The sequence below is a fragment of the Oncorhynchus keta genome, chromosome 23, assembly GCF_023373465.1.
Source record: "Oncorhynchus keta strain PuntledgeMale-10-30-2019 chromosome 23, Oket_V2, whole genome shotgun sequence".
Classification (NCBI taxonomy): Eukaryota; Metazoa; Chordata; class Actinopteri; order Salmoniformes; family Salmonidae; genus Oncorhynchus; species Oncorhynchus keta.
The window spans coordinates 27025374-27041200 of NC_068443.1; the positions used below are offsets into that span (position 1 = coordinate 27025374).

Consider the following 15827-nt stretch of genomic DNA (forward strand, 5'->3'; position numbering starts at 1 on the left):
GAGAGGCAATCAATCTGGGCTGGAGACGTGCTGCCTGCCTCTCACACACACTTAGGATTCTTTATGACCTGATTCACAGGTTTGGCTCCCTGAATGCCCTAATGAATGAGAATTGCAATGAGATAGATGGGATAGAGAGTCTTATTAGAGGAGAAATCACAACTACACCGACAGGAATAGAGTGGCACCTAAAGTGAGAGAAGACCGTTTTTAGAAAGTAGCAGGAGTCAATATACGTGTTTCACACTTTATTCATAGAAAAGCACTGAGATTCCAACACAAATGATATAAAATGGTAGTAGCGTTACATAAATAGTAATAAATTGTTTTATAGACATTAGCTCAAGAGGTTGCACAAACAAACTGTTGATAAACTATACTTCTGTGGCAACAAATACTGGATACCTTTTTTTATAATTTTTTTATAAATCAGTAGCACAAAGAGGCAACAAACACTTTCCCTTAAATAAAAATAAAAGAATCAAACCGTAGATTAACTAGTGAACAATCTACCAGTGATGATTACTTCCTTGTAAATTCTAGTGCCAGGTCAAAACACTGGTACAGTTAACACAGAGTATGGGAGAGAGAAATTAAAAGCCAGAGGATGTCCCCCATTTTTTTTGCAATGCCGTAGAACCAACTACTTCAGCGACAGAAAATGCTTGTTGTTTGACGTGTGTGTATATATATAACAGGCAGGTTTACATTAAACTGCAATCTTGTTTTGTCCACTCGTTGTAACTCACAAATCTCAGATTCAAGTAGTGGTTCATATTTGTGGCAGCTAAGTGAATGACAAAAACAGAGGAGGCTGGTTTGGAAAGCAGGTGTTATGTCGTGGTGCATATGGCACTGGTACAGGCAGCGCTGCAGTCTTACTGTATCCTGTGACTAACGTTTGGGAGGAAGTTAACATCTTTTTAAAAGAGAAGGAATAAAGACCAGCGATGGAAGGAAGGAAGGAGCAGAATAACTCAACAGCTCTGTAGGGGTTGTAGGTTAAGAGCCATGGTCGTTCAGGTGAAGTGAACAGAATAGGCTTAAAAGCATGACGAAATACACGGGAGGACGATAGAGGTTGTTAAAACAGACTCCCCCCACTCATATTCTCTGCTAGTTCCTTATTTTGCGTGGGGCATGCAGGGTTTTTATTTTCATTTGTTTTGGACCATTGTTTTCCTTAAACTCTCGTTACCATGTCAGGCGCTGACACGGGTTCTTTGAGAAGACACTAAAGGCGTAAGTCCAAAGAGAGAAATTGTACATTAAATTGGTCAAAGGCAACGTCCGTCCCAATTTGCAGCATGTGCAGGCTACTTACGAATACAAACATGCCGTGTCTTGCCTCGTCTGTTCTCTTTAGGATAGTGGCGAGCCCCCTCTCAGACATTCGTCTGGGTGACTCCAGAGAAGGGGACCAAACCACCAAGTGTTTTCTGCATAGTCGGGTTGCTTTCTGTTCATAATGGTATGCCTGCTTTTCTAATTTCGAAAATAACATGCTTCCTCTTAGAAAACACTGCAAAAACTAAACAAAACATACAAATAAAATAAAAAAAACGACTCAAAATTCAGAGAAATGTACACAGGAGCACCTGAGAAATGCATTTTCATCTAACTGCCCTCACATTCCCAGCCCACAACACATTCAAGTATCCCACAAAAACAAAAAACACACAGTTATCATAAATAATTATAACTTTACAATTTTCTTAATGGACACTTTCATATTTACAATATCTTAAATGCTTTATGCTACTACTTTTTGTGGTTGTTTTTGTTTCTTTAAGTGATTCCCTGAGAACTGAGTTGAGCATCTCTTTTCTCTTTTCTGTCGTCGTTTCTTTACTGCACTACTACGCCAGACAGACGGTGGACTTCTGTGGCCCTAGGTCACCTGGAATGTGGAAGCTGACACAGAACGCTTTTCATAGCCTCAACATTTATCCTCAAATGTCTGTGTCTAATATTCCTATTTTTGCATGTTAAATATAGTTATGCTGTTTGTATTCCTAGTATTCATTCACACACAGATGGTTCTAATGATTGATAAATAATTGCTCAAGCAGACAGAATGGTGTCGAGAGTACATGACATTTATGAAGTGCTTGTATAACAATAATACTATGGCTAATATAAAACTTTCCCCACAGGGTCTGAGAGGTTGATAGTTAGTTATATTTAGGCTTGTATGTGGAATACTAACCCCAAACGGCTACACCAAGGCATGTTGTCAAAAAGTACACGTTCATACACGTTTTGCTTTAAAAGATACAAGATGTTTTTCAGCAATGGTATTTCCACATGTTATAAACCCAAACTCTAACACAAGCCACTCCTCACAGACCCAAACCCACAGTGGCAGTATCACTCTCAGGCTAGTCAATCCATCTTTCCGTGACCGAATCCAAATACCAATCTGCCGCAACCTCTCTCTCTCTCTCTGTACATCGGTCTCTTTTTGAAAGGTACCTTTTCACTAGAAATAGGAGATACCAGACAAATGGATCAGGCTACACTCAGGAAAGGCGGTAGAGAATATGTGAGAGATATGTGAGGAGGACTCTGTATGTACCTGATGAGTCTGGCATATTTAGGCTTGGCTCCTGGACCTGACAGATCCAAGTTCAGCATTCCACCTCCTCCACACATAATGCCTTGAAACGAGGCCTTTTAACAGGGAAAGTTTCAAGCTGACCCTTGGAATACGATCGAGGTATAACAGTAAGTCAACACTATGTGAGTCAGTGTTTTTGGAATGACAGGTTTTCTTTCCTTCAAAAACCACTCGTATCTCACCACAGCAGACATCATTCCCTGGCTCAAAATACCCTATACATCATTTGGTTTTTCATCATTTGCCACCTCAATGTTTTTTCATCATTATCATAATCTTTTTCAAACGTTTTTGTATTCAGACCCCCCTCTGCAGTCTTTACCTAGCAGAGTAACATTGCGAACAAACATTGGTTGTCGCTCACAAGAAGAAGACAGAACTGACAACCCCCCAGACAAATATAGTATTTGACACGGAAATGACAAAAGAAATGGAAATGAAAACTTAAATAAATGATTAAATGGAAATAAAAGGAGCTCCCCATATTGCCTGTCCTGTTGGGGGAACCCCAGGGGTCAGCCGAAGCGTTCCCGTACCAACATCATGAGTTTCTTCTTGCCCTTGTAGATCTGTTTGAGGTTGTCTATAAACTGGGCAAACTGGATGTGTCCGTCCTGGGCCAGTAGGAAGGTCTCTCTGGCCTTACTGAGGAACTCTATGAACTCTCCGTAGTGTCTGGGGCTGATGTGAGTGAGCCGGGAGTGGGTTGTGTTGATGTAGGCGCTGATAGTGGCGTCCAGCAGCTGCCGGAGCGGAGCCTTGTCCGTGGACATGAGCTTCCCAGAGTTCCGTCGCCCGGGGATACCGGCCAGGCCCGGGGCCGTCATGGTGCAGCGACGCAGGATGTCCGAGAGCACGGTGGCGCAGTGCACGCTCTTCACCACCAGGGGGATGATGGCGGCCAGCTCGTTCTTGCCCAGCGAGTGGGACAGGGCGCAGGCCCAGAGCACGTCGTTGATGGCTGGGTGGGTGTCCTGGTTGTAGGCCAGGTTGAGGTGGGTCATGGCCAGCGAGGCCAGCTTGAAGGCTCGAAGCGGGTAGCCGCGGTGCTCCATGTAGCGGGCGATGGTGAACAGCTGAGAGTACGTCATGCCTGTTGATGCTGCGTCGATGACGATCTGGTAGGCCGTCTCGAAGGCGATGTGGTCCTTCTCGCAGAGCGTGAGGGCCGAGAGGGCGCAGTTCTGGGGGTCCTTCATGGCACACTGCAGGGCCAGCGTCCGGGCGCAGCTAGCCAACTCCTCTCTCTGGGGGTAGTCCAGGCTGAGGCGCAGGATGGTGTTGTGGGACATGACGGTGGCTGCGACGATGCTGGTGGCCTCAGTGGGGGTGAACAGGGTGTACCAGCTCTGGAGGATGCTCACCAGCGCACGCAGACCCACCTCTGTGGCACAGGTGACCAGCCAGCGCACCATCTCCCTGCGTCTCCAGTTCAGAGTAGACAGAGTCATCCTCATTACCTGCAGAGAGAGAGACATGTTGAAACCCGTCAGACAAGGCAGGATGCACAGTATTTCAACACCCACCAGCACATTTTTTCAATGTCACACACTGCTTACTATCCATCTAGCCATCAGTACCTGCAGGCCCAGCTCCAGAGCTACATTGAGCAGGGTGATGTCTGGGGGGTTGTCAGCCGGAGTGGCGATCTTGAAAGCATCCTGGGCCAGTTTGAAGATGAGGGAGGAGGAGTGGATGTTCTTCTGGATGGCCTCCAGCACCGTCCGCAATCTCAACATATCTCCTGGAGGTACAAACAACAGAGTATTAGATTGAAAAACAACATTTGTCATCCAACAGTTTGTATGTGTACTGTGGTGTTCTGTAGTGGTGGACAAGTCCTTGGGAGTGTTTATCTGGTAGTGGCGTGGTTAAATGTTTTGGGTGTGTGTGCGCATTGTTGTAACTAGAGCTGAGCTGACCTTTGGCTGCGGTGAGCATGGTGGAGGCCAGCTCACACTGCTGAGACTCCAGGTGTCCCAGGGTGAACCAGCGCGGGTAGCGGCTGGGCACCATGCTGATGCCATGGTGGGGGTGACCCAAGTCTCCCGAGGGACCAGTCGACTCTAACACAGGGAGCCTAGAGGACACACACAGAGAGACAGAGAGTGATGAGATGAGTTATTATGATAAAGAAAAAGTTTCCTATTCAATATTGAACTGTAAAAAAGGTTTCCAAGCCTACAGCATTATTACACTGCCTCGTCCCATCTCAAGTCTGTATAGCTGCATTAGAGGTCTCTGAAACACACACCAGTCTGTATAGCTGCATTAGAGGTCTCTGAAACACACACCAGTCTGTATAGCTGCATTAGAGGTCTCTGAAACACACACCAGTCTGTATAGCTGCATTAGAGGTCTCTGAAACACACACCAGTCTGTATAGCTGCATTAGAGGTCCCCCCGTCTACATATGCACGAATGTGTGTACATCCGAGCTTGCACGTGTGTGCTTGTGTGCAGCCCTAAGCCCCGTTATGGATTGTGTATTAGCCAGGACCCTGAGGAATCTCAGCAGGATAATCATACCGCAGTACAGATGGGGATTATTCAGTCATAGGGATTCATCATCCAGCCTCTCAATATATAGATACAAGTAGAGGGAGGGAGCCCCCAGTGTCCGGTCTGGTGTGTGAAGTCATGAGCTCGGCTGGTCGGCTAATGCATAGCAACCTAGCAGTGCCAAAAGCCCTGGACTGCCATAAAAAGCCTATATAAATGATGATCGCCAGAACGGCCCAAATAAAATCATTTTGACAGCAGTTTTGGGCTCTAAAATATATTATTAAGTTTGATGCCCACGGTGAAGTTGCTTCAAATGGAGATATTTCATTAAATAGTCATCCTCTCTGACTACTCAATTTTCATCACACAGGACCGCGTGCTGTGACACAGACCAATCACGGGCCAGGCAGGCTACGAAGAGGCTCCCGGTCGACTCCGGCAGGATTCAAACGACCACGTCGACAATGACTCTTTGCTAGTTACGGTCAAATTAAAATCCTTCCGACTTCAGGCGCCCTCGGGAGTTTTCCTCAGGAGTTCATGTGGATGACGTCAGCGCTATCATTTATCTACTGGTTTGAATGTCTAGGACTCTGACACTGTGACGCAGCCAGATAGACGCATCACATGATGTTGACAATAAAACATGATACGTTTCTAAGTGTTAATAGTCAAATGGTGTGTTCTTTTTGTAATAGCTAAATGGTTTTGAATGCCAGAGACACATACAGGTGTTTGAAACAGAGCAATGAGCCTGAATAGGGTTGGATATGAATGTAGGTTGGGGGATCTTACCTCATGGCCCGCAGTGCTAGTTTGTAGGCCAGGTCTGTGTCGTGGGGAAGCAGGGCTGAGAACAGGTACTTGGCAAAGGTGTGCATGGGAACGCTTTCCCTGTGGATGACTTCACCCAGGCCACTGAACGGACCCCCTGAACACACAGACGGAGAGTTGTCACAAAGTACATGTCACCGTCATTCATATCTTGGAGTCCAGCCACACACACTTATGATTTGGCTCAGTTTTTTTATTAATATTCAAAGTATACCAGTATAAACAGCTAATGGCTCAAAGTAGAGCAGTGAATAAAAGCAATATTAGGTTATACCTCTCCCAACCTGATGGGGGCGACAGAGCAGACAGCAAACCATACACTCACTGCCTATTGGGTATTAACCAAATCTCTCCTCCCTAGCAGCGACAGATGTCTGCTCTAGGATTACACCGCAAACATTTCCCTAAAGCCCCAGATGGGGGAGGGCTATAGCATAGCTAGCATGGGGAAGCAGGAGAAAGGGGGTTAGACCGTGTTAAAAGGCCAGGGTTGAGATCCATTTTCAGCTGGGTGTTGCGAGGCAGGACCAGTGGAGGGGAGCCAGGTGGGAGAGAGGGATGGGACAGCTAAAGAGAAAGGGTGACATGAGATAGAGGCAGGGAGGGAGGGGAGGCGCTAAAGAGGGTGAGGAGATAGAGGCAGGGAGGGAGAGAGGGATGGGAGAAAGAGAAAGGGTGACATGAATAGAATGGGACAGAGGGATGCTAGGATGACAGTGAGACCAGGGGAGAGGACAAGAGAAAGGGTGAGAGATAGAGCCAGGTGGGAGGAGGGATGGGACAGCTAAAGAGAAAGGGTGAGAGATAGAGGCAGGGAGGGAGAGAGGGATGGGACAGCTAAAGTGAGAGATAGAGCCAGGTGGGAGAGAGGGATGGGACAGCTAGTGAGACCATGAGATAGAGCCAGGGGGAGAGAGGGATGGACAGCTAAAGTGAGACCGAGGCAGGGAGGGAGGAGGGATGGGACAGCTGAGACATGAGATAGAGGCAGGGAGGGAGAGAGAGGACAAAAGAGAAAGGGTGAGACCGGTGGGAGAGGGGATGGGACAAGTGAGAGATAGAGCCAGGTGGGAGAGGGGATGGGACAGTGAGACCATGAGATAGAGGCAGGGAGAGGACAAAAGTGAGACCGCGGGAGAGGACAAGTGAGACCAGGGGGAGGGATGGGACAAAAGAGAAAGGGTGACATGAGACCAGGTGGGAGAGAGGGATGACAGCTAAAGAGAAAGGGTGAGATAGAGGCAGGGGGTGAGGACAAGTGAGACCGCGAGGAGAGAGGACAAGTGAGACCGCGGGAGAGGACAAGTGAGACCGCGGGAGAGGACAAGTGAGACCGCGGGAGAGGACAAGTGAGACCGCGGGAGAGGACAAGTGAGACCGCGGGAGAGGACAAGTGAGACCGCGGGAGAGGACAAGTGAGACCGCGGGAGAGGACAAGTGAGACCGCGGGAGAGGACAAGTGAGACCGCGGGAGAGGACAAGTGAGACCGCGGGAGAGGACAAGTGAGTGAGGGAGATTGAAGGCAACAGAGAAGATAGACAATGAAATGAGACAAGTGGAGGACAATAATATAATACAAATAGCCTTCATACCTTCCAGTAGGAGGATAGCCTGTTTCCTCAGCGTCTGGACCAGCAGATCATCCAACTCCATCTCCTGCAGCTTGGCCACGATCTGCTCCTCGTTCCGACACACCTTGTCCTGGGCATAGAGACCTTCAGGCATCACACGCTGCTGCCCCATGCCCATCAGCGCCACCTCCAGGGCCAGTGCCAGGTAGGACTCCCCGCCATCCGGGCAACCCCACACGGGCACATGATGGTACACAGGCGGCTTGGGCTCTCCAGAGTCTGAAGAGACAAAAGAGAGGTTTTTAGTTTACACGGATGGTCATGGAAGTGAGACTTCACTCTACTAAACCTTTGTTCAAAAGTTTCGGTCAATTAGAACCAATTGTCAATTGCAACAATGATCTAGCAGGGTTATGAGACATTGCTAGAAGCTAACACTAATCCAAAACGGCTGTCTGTTTTTTTTTTTGCCTGTAAGGTGCTGGGTGTGGAAAGCAGCTGCCACAGACAGGAACCTCTCTCTAGCTCCACATCTACAGGAACCTCTCTCTAGCTCCACATCTACAGGAACCTCTCTCTAGCTCCACATCTACAGGAACCTCTCTCTAGCTCCACATCTACAGGAACCTCTCTCTAGCTCCACATCTACAGGAACCTCTCTCTAGCTCCACATCTACAGGAACCTCTATGCCCAGGACAAGGTGAGTCGCAACGAGGAGCAGTTCGTGGCCACATCTACAGGAACCTCTCCCTAGCTCCACTTCTCCTCCCCAGGCAGCTGTGGATGCCAGGCAGCACCAGAGGTGTCCCTGAGGTCCCAGAAAAACACTAACATCTGCTGACAGGAACTAAGATCCAACCCACGGCCGGCTTACGCTTAAATCCCCCTGGCAAATTATCCCTCCCCCCTATGACAATCCTGTTTATTACAGGGGGAGGGGAGAGGATATCAGTGTTTTTCCCTTCATGCCTCTGGATCAAAACAACCTCTAGTCACCAATGGAGCGTCCAGGAGCTTTTCAATAACACGCCGCTTTGTTGTCATGCCTCTGGAAATATTTGATCTCTCATATTACATGTAGGTCTGACCCATTTACGCTGTATATGTACTGTACCCCTCTATGTACTGTACCCCTCTATGTACTGTACCCCTCTATGTACTGTACCCCTCTATGTACTGTACCCCTCTACGTACTGTACCCATCTACGTACTGTACCCATCTACGTACTGTACCCATCTACTTCAAAAAATATACAAACACGTTTTAGGCAACACTGGATAGATGCTATAGAACTTCTTTGTCCATAGGAGTTGCTAACTCGATGCGAAGGAGGTTTGATATGAGTGGACGTAAGCCTTGGGCTTCTAGGTTTTTTGGCATGTGTTGTGTGAGGTCAGTGCCAAGGTGGATTTAACCATGTGGAATCCCGGGCGACCTGAGTTTGTTCTCATACGGCAACCACAGTAGTTTCCCTCCATGTTTCTCTCCCTCCAATGTTATGGCTCAGGCTCTGCTGATGTGTAAAGACTGTGGACAGCTGCTCCCTGATTGGTCAGAATTCAAGTTAAGTCCGGCCTCCATACCAGATGTTTCCAGCTACTCACCAGAACCAAACAAAGGACTGTGATGATGACGGCCCTATAAGCCATAAGCCACACACTTCCTCGCTCCCTCTCTTGGTCTCTCTAACACACACACTCTCTCTCTCTCTCTCTCTCTCACACACACACACTCTCTCTCTCTCTCTCTCTCTCTAACACACACACACTCACACTCTCTCTCTCTCTCTCTCTCTCTCTCTCTCTCTAACACACACACACACTCTCTCACTCTCTCTCTCTCTCTAACACTCTCACTCTCTCTCTCTAACACTCTCACTCTCTCTCTCTAACACTCTCACTCTCTCTCTCTAACACTCTCCTCCGACACACACACTCTCTCTCCGACACACACACTCTCTCTCCGACACACACACTCTCTCTCCGACACACACACTCTCCCGACACACACACTCTCCCGACACACACACACTCTCTCCGACACACACACACTCTCTCCGACACACACACACACTCTCCCGACACACACACACTCTCTCCGACACACACACACTCTCCGACACACACACTCTCTCCCGACACACACACTCTCTCCGACACACACACTCACACACTCTCTCCGACACACACACACACACTCTCTCCGACACACACACTCCCCCACACACACACACTCTCCGACACACACACACACACTCTCCGACACACACACACTCTCTCCGACACACACACACTCTCTCCGACACACACACACTCTCTCCCGACACACACACACTCTCTCCCACACACACACTCTCTCCGACACACACACACTCTCTCCGACACACACACACTCTCTCCGACACACACACACTCTCTCCGACACACACACACTCTCTCCGACACACACACACTCTCTCCGACACACACACACTCTCTCCGACACACACACTCTCTCTAACACACTCTCTCTAACACACTCTCTCTAACACACTCTCTCTAACACACTCTCTCTAACACACTCTCTCTCTAACACACTCTCTCTAACACACTCTCTCTAACACACTCTCTCTAACACACTCTCTCTAACACACTCTCTCTAACACACTCTCTCTCTAACACACTCTCTCTCTAACACACTCTCTCTCTAACACACTCTCTCTCTAACACACTCTCTCTCTAACACACTCTCTCTCTAACACACTCTCTCTCTAACACACTCTCTCTCTAACACACTCTCTCTCTAACACACTCTCTCTCTAACACACTCTCTCTCTAACACACTCTGCCCACCCAAAACACCATACCACTCGCCAGGATTGTTCCGGCACACAATGCCTCCCTGTAGGTTTGTCACAATAGGCCGTATCAAATCCCTGCTCTCTGTTTGGCTGGGCTAAAGAATGTATGGAATGCACATGTTGTTGGACTTGATCCATTTTCCAGCACTGTGTAGGCTGGATGACCTTTCTGCAGCACAGCCATTCATCTCAGGGCTGCTTACAAGAGGACCATGAGGAGGGTGACAGACCAGGACTGGACTGAATGGGTGACTTTGCAATCGATTCGTTTTGGGACAAAATAAAACATTTTGACCAGTTTGGTTTAAGTTGAGTGAAATGGTTGCTGGTTGCCTTGGCCAAATTGTATGGGACTGTACTGTATGGGTGATCAGTTGTGGTTGCTGGACTGACACCATGTTAACCAGTTCGATTGAAGTGAAATGTAAACGTTGCCTGGGTAGGCCCGGGCCTGGCCAGATGCGTACCTCCAGTGTCCATTGCGTTGTCGTCCTCTACCCGGCAGGTCTCAGTGAGGGTGGTGAACAGACAGCCGATGGGATCCAGGGGGTGTCCCACCCAGCCCTCCAGGTTAGTAGTGCTGGTCATCCCCTTCTGGAGCAGCTCTGACACACACAGGCACAAGATCAGACCGCATCATACTATACATCTTATCACGTGGACAAAAGTAGAACAGTATTCAGATTATGTAGGGCTAGGATATTTTCCTAACCATATAAAAATGCAGGGCCCCAATAGGCTACACAACAAGATGACACCAACATACTGCACATTGTATTCTAAAATGCCATGATTCTGTTACGTATGGCCCAGAGGCTCACCTAATGAGAACAGTGAACTGTCTCCAGGCAGACAGGGGGCGCTACCTTTCTTTTGGTGCTTGTAGATGTCCAGCTGGCGGTGCTGCTGCAGCCGGAGGGTGTTGATGATGGCCACGCCCAACCGCAGTGCCTCGCGGGGGTAACCATGGGAACGCAGGGCATCGACCCGCGCGCATGCCGTGGGGACGTGATCTAGGGCACAAATCACATGACACGGGCTGAGCACAACACAATGTCCCGGCAGGCTGACAGGCAGGATGCAGCCTCAGCAGAAAGAAACCCACGACTCTGATACCCAGGCTTACGTTGCATAATGAGGACAAATCTTCCCCCAGAACATGCTTACTCCAGCTACAGGATTCAGTGGAAGTGGATTTACAGGAGGCTTAGACCACTAAACAGTGGTGGTGTTCAGAGACTAACATTTGAGCCCCAAACCCAAGATCTGGCACTGAACAAACGGATCCCTATCATGGCACAGAGCTTAAACTGCCAGGAGCTGGGCCAGTTTGTGTGCGAGATTGTATGTGCGTGTGTCTGTGTATATGGTTTAAAAACATATACTGAGAGGGCCTTCCAATAGCATCTGGGATTGATATAACATCTAGTTGCTAAGACTTTGTACTGTGCAGACCAGATTGAATCTGGTTGTGTAGTTCTCACCTAGCCATAGAGGCAGGCCCTGGGGGTTGAAGAGCAGACTCTCTCCCTCTCTCTGGTAGGCTGGGGACATGTAGTAGTCACAGCTGATGATCCTCTGCAGGTGGCTGTCCTGCCAGTGGAGATCACAGGCCTCCATGGCCCGCGTGAACACGGTCCGTCTGGGCCGGGCCAGGGAGTCTGGAGGGGGACACACAGGGAGGGGGACAGAGCACAGTGCAAAAAAAAATACCTTCTATTAGTGATATTTTGAGTTGAACTACTTTTACTAGAGACAACCAAATCTGAAGACAACAAAAACAGTGCATCAGAACCATGGTTTGGGACAGCGAAGGGGTGTAGCTGTAACTCAAGTGGAAGTGTACAGGCCCAGTGTGAGTACTCTATGTGTAGGTATACCCGTGTGTGTCACTGCTCCAGACTGCGACTGACCCTGGGCGAGGTTGCTCTGTGGCAGAGCGTTGGTAATGTTGGGCAACTCACTGCCGTAGTTGCCGTCCTCCAGGGGACAGATGTCCATGTCGCCCCACTTCTTCAGCTGCTTCAGCCAGCCGCTCTTCTCCTCGCTCTTACAGTGCGGGTTCAGCACGATGCACACCCACAGGGCACCTGGGAAAGGACACAAGTTGGGGGGCAAAGGTCACCGGGCGGAATAACCATTGTTTGACCACTTGGGTCTGGAGAAGGAGCCATAACAGCAGTTAATTATCCTATGTTAATGTATATTTGGGTATGGAGGAGGGAGGAGTCGAGGAACTATACAATACAGAAAGCATGTTTAATCCAGCACAGTCCTCCTGGGTTACAAAAGGCCCAGGGTATATTTGGACATGTGACAGGTATTTAGTATAGCCTCAGGAAGGTGAGGGGTAAACTAGTTCAGTTCCTTTCACTACCCCCATCACCGGGTAATACATGACCAGAACTTACCCCCTTCTGTTTGCTTCCTTTTAAACCCTGGTTTCAGAGCACTTTGTAAGGGTTCTCAGTCCTGATCACACTGACAGCCATTAGTGCAGCACGGTCGCTTTAAACCCTCCAACACCACCACCTTTGATTGGGCACTTTGGTGATCATGCTGACAGCCTGTGGCAGCCCTAGCCAATCAGAGAGCCCTGTCCTGCCGCTCCCCGGTAACTAAACATAACCCCTGAGCCGGGGCTTATCATGCGGAGGGGCACAGCAAACCTCTCTCTGCTCTACTGTTGCTCTCCAATGAACTTCCTCAGGATGTGTAGTTTGCAGTCATCGACCCCTTTAAAATGCCCCGATCAATACCAGGGAGGCTGAAAACCCCATTGATCCCAGCCCTTTTTCATGCAATCCCAATCGAGGGGAGTGCTTGGCCATGATGTATGCACTGCTGCACAGCCACCGACTCACCCACGGACATGGCCACACGCTTGGGGATTTAACGGGCAGGTCGCAGTGCACACACACACACGAGAAAGATACCTCACATCACATGTACCATGGTGGCTTTACAGTTAGGCACACAGTGCTTTGAACAAGGTTTTCCAGCTGTGTTTCAGGACCTGCCAGTACCCACAGTGCTTTGGACAAGGTTTTCCAGCTGTGTTTCAGGACCTGCCAGTACCCACAGTGCTTTGGACAAGGTTTTCCAGCTGTGTTTCAGGACCTGCCAGTACCCACAGTGCTTTGGACAAGGTTTTCCAGCTGTGTTTCAGGACCTGCCAGTACCCACAGTGCTTTGGACAAGGTTTTCCAGCTGTGTTTCAGGACCTGCCAGTACCCACAGTGCTTTGGACAAGGTTTTCCAGCTGTGTTTCAGGACCTGCCAGTACCCACAGTGCTTTGGACAAGGTTTTCCAGCTGTGTTTCAGGACCTGCCAGTACCCACAATGCTTTGGACAAGGTTTTCTAGCTGTGTTTCAGGACCTGCCAGTACCCACAGTGCATTGGACAAGGTTTTCCAGCTGTGTTTCAGGACCTGCCTGTACCCACAGTGCTTTGGACAAGGTTTTCCAGCTGTGTTTCAGGACCTGCCAGTACCCACAGTGCTTTGGACAAGGTTTTCCAGCTGTGTTTCAGGACCTGCCAGTACCCACAGTGCTTTGGACAAGGTTTTAAAACGGAAGCAAATCAATAATATCCAAGCAGCAATAAGACAGTTGGTCAGTTACCATTTCTATGAATACCCTCTTCATAATGCATTATAATGCAGAACATAGGGGCTAATAGCCACTCATAATCATCTAGAACTGTGTTCTGTGTCAATTGGACCTCTACACTGTACATTTAAGAAAGTGAGAGGGACTTACCCAATTCGTCCCATAGCTGCCGGCACTTGTCCGTCATGCCTGTCCCCTGCTGCCGCCACAGAGCGAGGCGAGGGTCGGCCATGAACTGTTCAGTGATTAGGGTCAACATCCTGGCACCGTTAGAGTCACGCATCCGCAGCATCTCCCGCACCTACAGAAAACATCCATTGACAGTAATATACAGTGATATGTTTGTTTCTTTTACCCCTTCTTCTTCCCAATTTCGTGGTATCCAATTGGTAGTTAGAGTCTTGTCTCATCGCTGCAACTCCCGTACGGAGGCAAAGGTCGAGAGCCGTGCGGGCCTCTGAAACACAACCCAGCCAAGTCACATTGCTTCTTGACTCAATGCCCGCTTAACCCGGAAGCCAGTAGCACCAATGTGTCGGAGGAAACGTAGTATATCTGGCAACCGTGTCAGCGTGCACTGCGCCTGGCCCACCACAGGAGTCACTAGTGCGCGATGGGACAAGGACATCCCTGCCGGCGAAACCCTCCCCTAACCCGGACGATGCTGGGCCAAATGTGCGCCGCCCCATGGTTCTCCTAGTCGCGGCCGGCTGCGACAGAGCCTGGACTCATACCCAGAATCTCTAGTGGCACAGCCAGCACTGCGATGCAGTGCCTCAGACCACATCGGGAGGCCCCATCCGGGATTGATTTTGATACTGAATGTTCAGACAGAGACAGACAGACAGACGTACCTTGGCGAACATGGAGTTGAGCTGCTTCCCAGAGCCGTAGTACCCTCCCTGGGACAGGAACAGTTTGACCTGCTCCCTGACCTGCTCCTCGTCCAGGTGCCAGCAGTTGTCGTCATCGATGCTGGCCCCTGCCGTGGGGTCCGGGGCCCCTGGGAAGACACACAGAAAGGCAATGTCAGACCAAAGACTAATTAAACACACAACCAGAAGCTAGGCTCCAAAAACATGCCTTATATCAATCCCGCCTCAAAACGAACCTCATAAGACATCAAACCAGGATTTTGTTAAACATTTTTCTAATTAAGCAAACACCTAAAGAACAGGAACAGAGGGTGAACCCTCGGTGTGTTGGCGTCATATAGGCAACCCCAACACTCATTTGATCTGCCTAGAACTACCAACTGAAGTCCTGCCAAGGCACTGTTGCATCCAAACGTTCACATTCCACAATCAAAGGCCCAACTCATAGCACGGACTCCCCACAGCAAACAACCTGGAAACTGGGAGATGGACTTCTTTGTTAAGAGGCTGGGGTGGGTAAATATTTAGAAAGTGATGTGGAGAGATGGCAGACTGCTGAGGTCCTCTGTTTTCCAGACTAGAAGGTCTGGAAAAAAGGGGGGATGGTCATGCCAGGCTAAAGTAGTTCGCAACGTTAGAACGTTGGCTCGGGGTCTGACTGACTTTCTTCATTTTACTATTTTTCAGACTTTCAGAAATGCAAAGCACCAGCAGGCTGGGAGACTCAGACATCATACAGGCTGTTTGAAGCCTCCGAGTCCTCGCTGCTGCTTTTGGTAGACTGGGCCGACCTTGCTGTTCAAGCCCACCAGAGGATGATTGAAGTAGAAACTAAGGAGTGTAAGGGATTGTCAGAGGCTCTGTGTGAAGCACAATATGTGGCCATCTTGTGACTTGTAGGTCCTAACGGCTCTGAGACCCTGGCGTTCTAGATCTACACACCGGTGCTAAATGTGAACAAACTCGT

At 49.1% G+C, this 15827-nt stretch overlaps 1 protein-coding gene across 5 annotated transcripts in view; it reads right to left on the reverse strand.

Moving 5' to 3' along the window:
• Positions 1-233: 233 nt before the first annotated feature.
• The window catches only part of LOC118402534 (zinc finger SWIM domain-containing protein 5-like), a 69553-nt gene continuing 53959 nt past the window's right edge, over positions 234-15827 (reverse strand). Inside the window, exons 3-13 of one of the 5 annotated variants that reach the window (XM_052476954.1) lie at positions 14840-14988; positions 14136-14286; positions 12337-12462; positions 11857-12033; positions 11194-11385; positions 10840-10977; positions 7553-7810; positions 5921-6056; positions 4543-4700; positions 4201-4364; positions 234-4080 (exon numbers count right to left, since the gene is read on the reverse strand). In XM_052476954.1, the coding sequence (XP_052332914.1) occupies positions 3136-4080; positions 4201-4364; positions 4543-4700; positions 5921-6056; positions 7553-7810; positions 10840-10977; positions 11194-11385; positions 11857-12033; positions 12337-12462; positions 14136-14286; positions 14840-14988 (2594 nt within the window). In that variant the 3' untranslated portion in view covers positions 234-3135. Of the gene's footprint in view, positions 4081-4200; positions 4365-4542; positions 4701-5920; positions 6057-7552; positions 7811-10839; positions 10978-11193; positions 11386-11856; positions 12034-12252; positions 12463-14135; positions 14287-14839; positions 14989-15827 lie in introns of all 5 variants that reach the window. The other 4 variants (XM_052476950.1, XM_052476953.1, XM_052476951.1 and 1 more) reach the window with 4 other exon arrangements.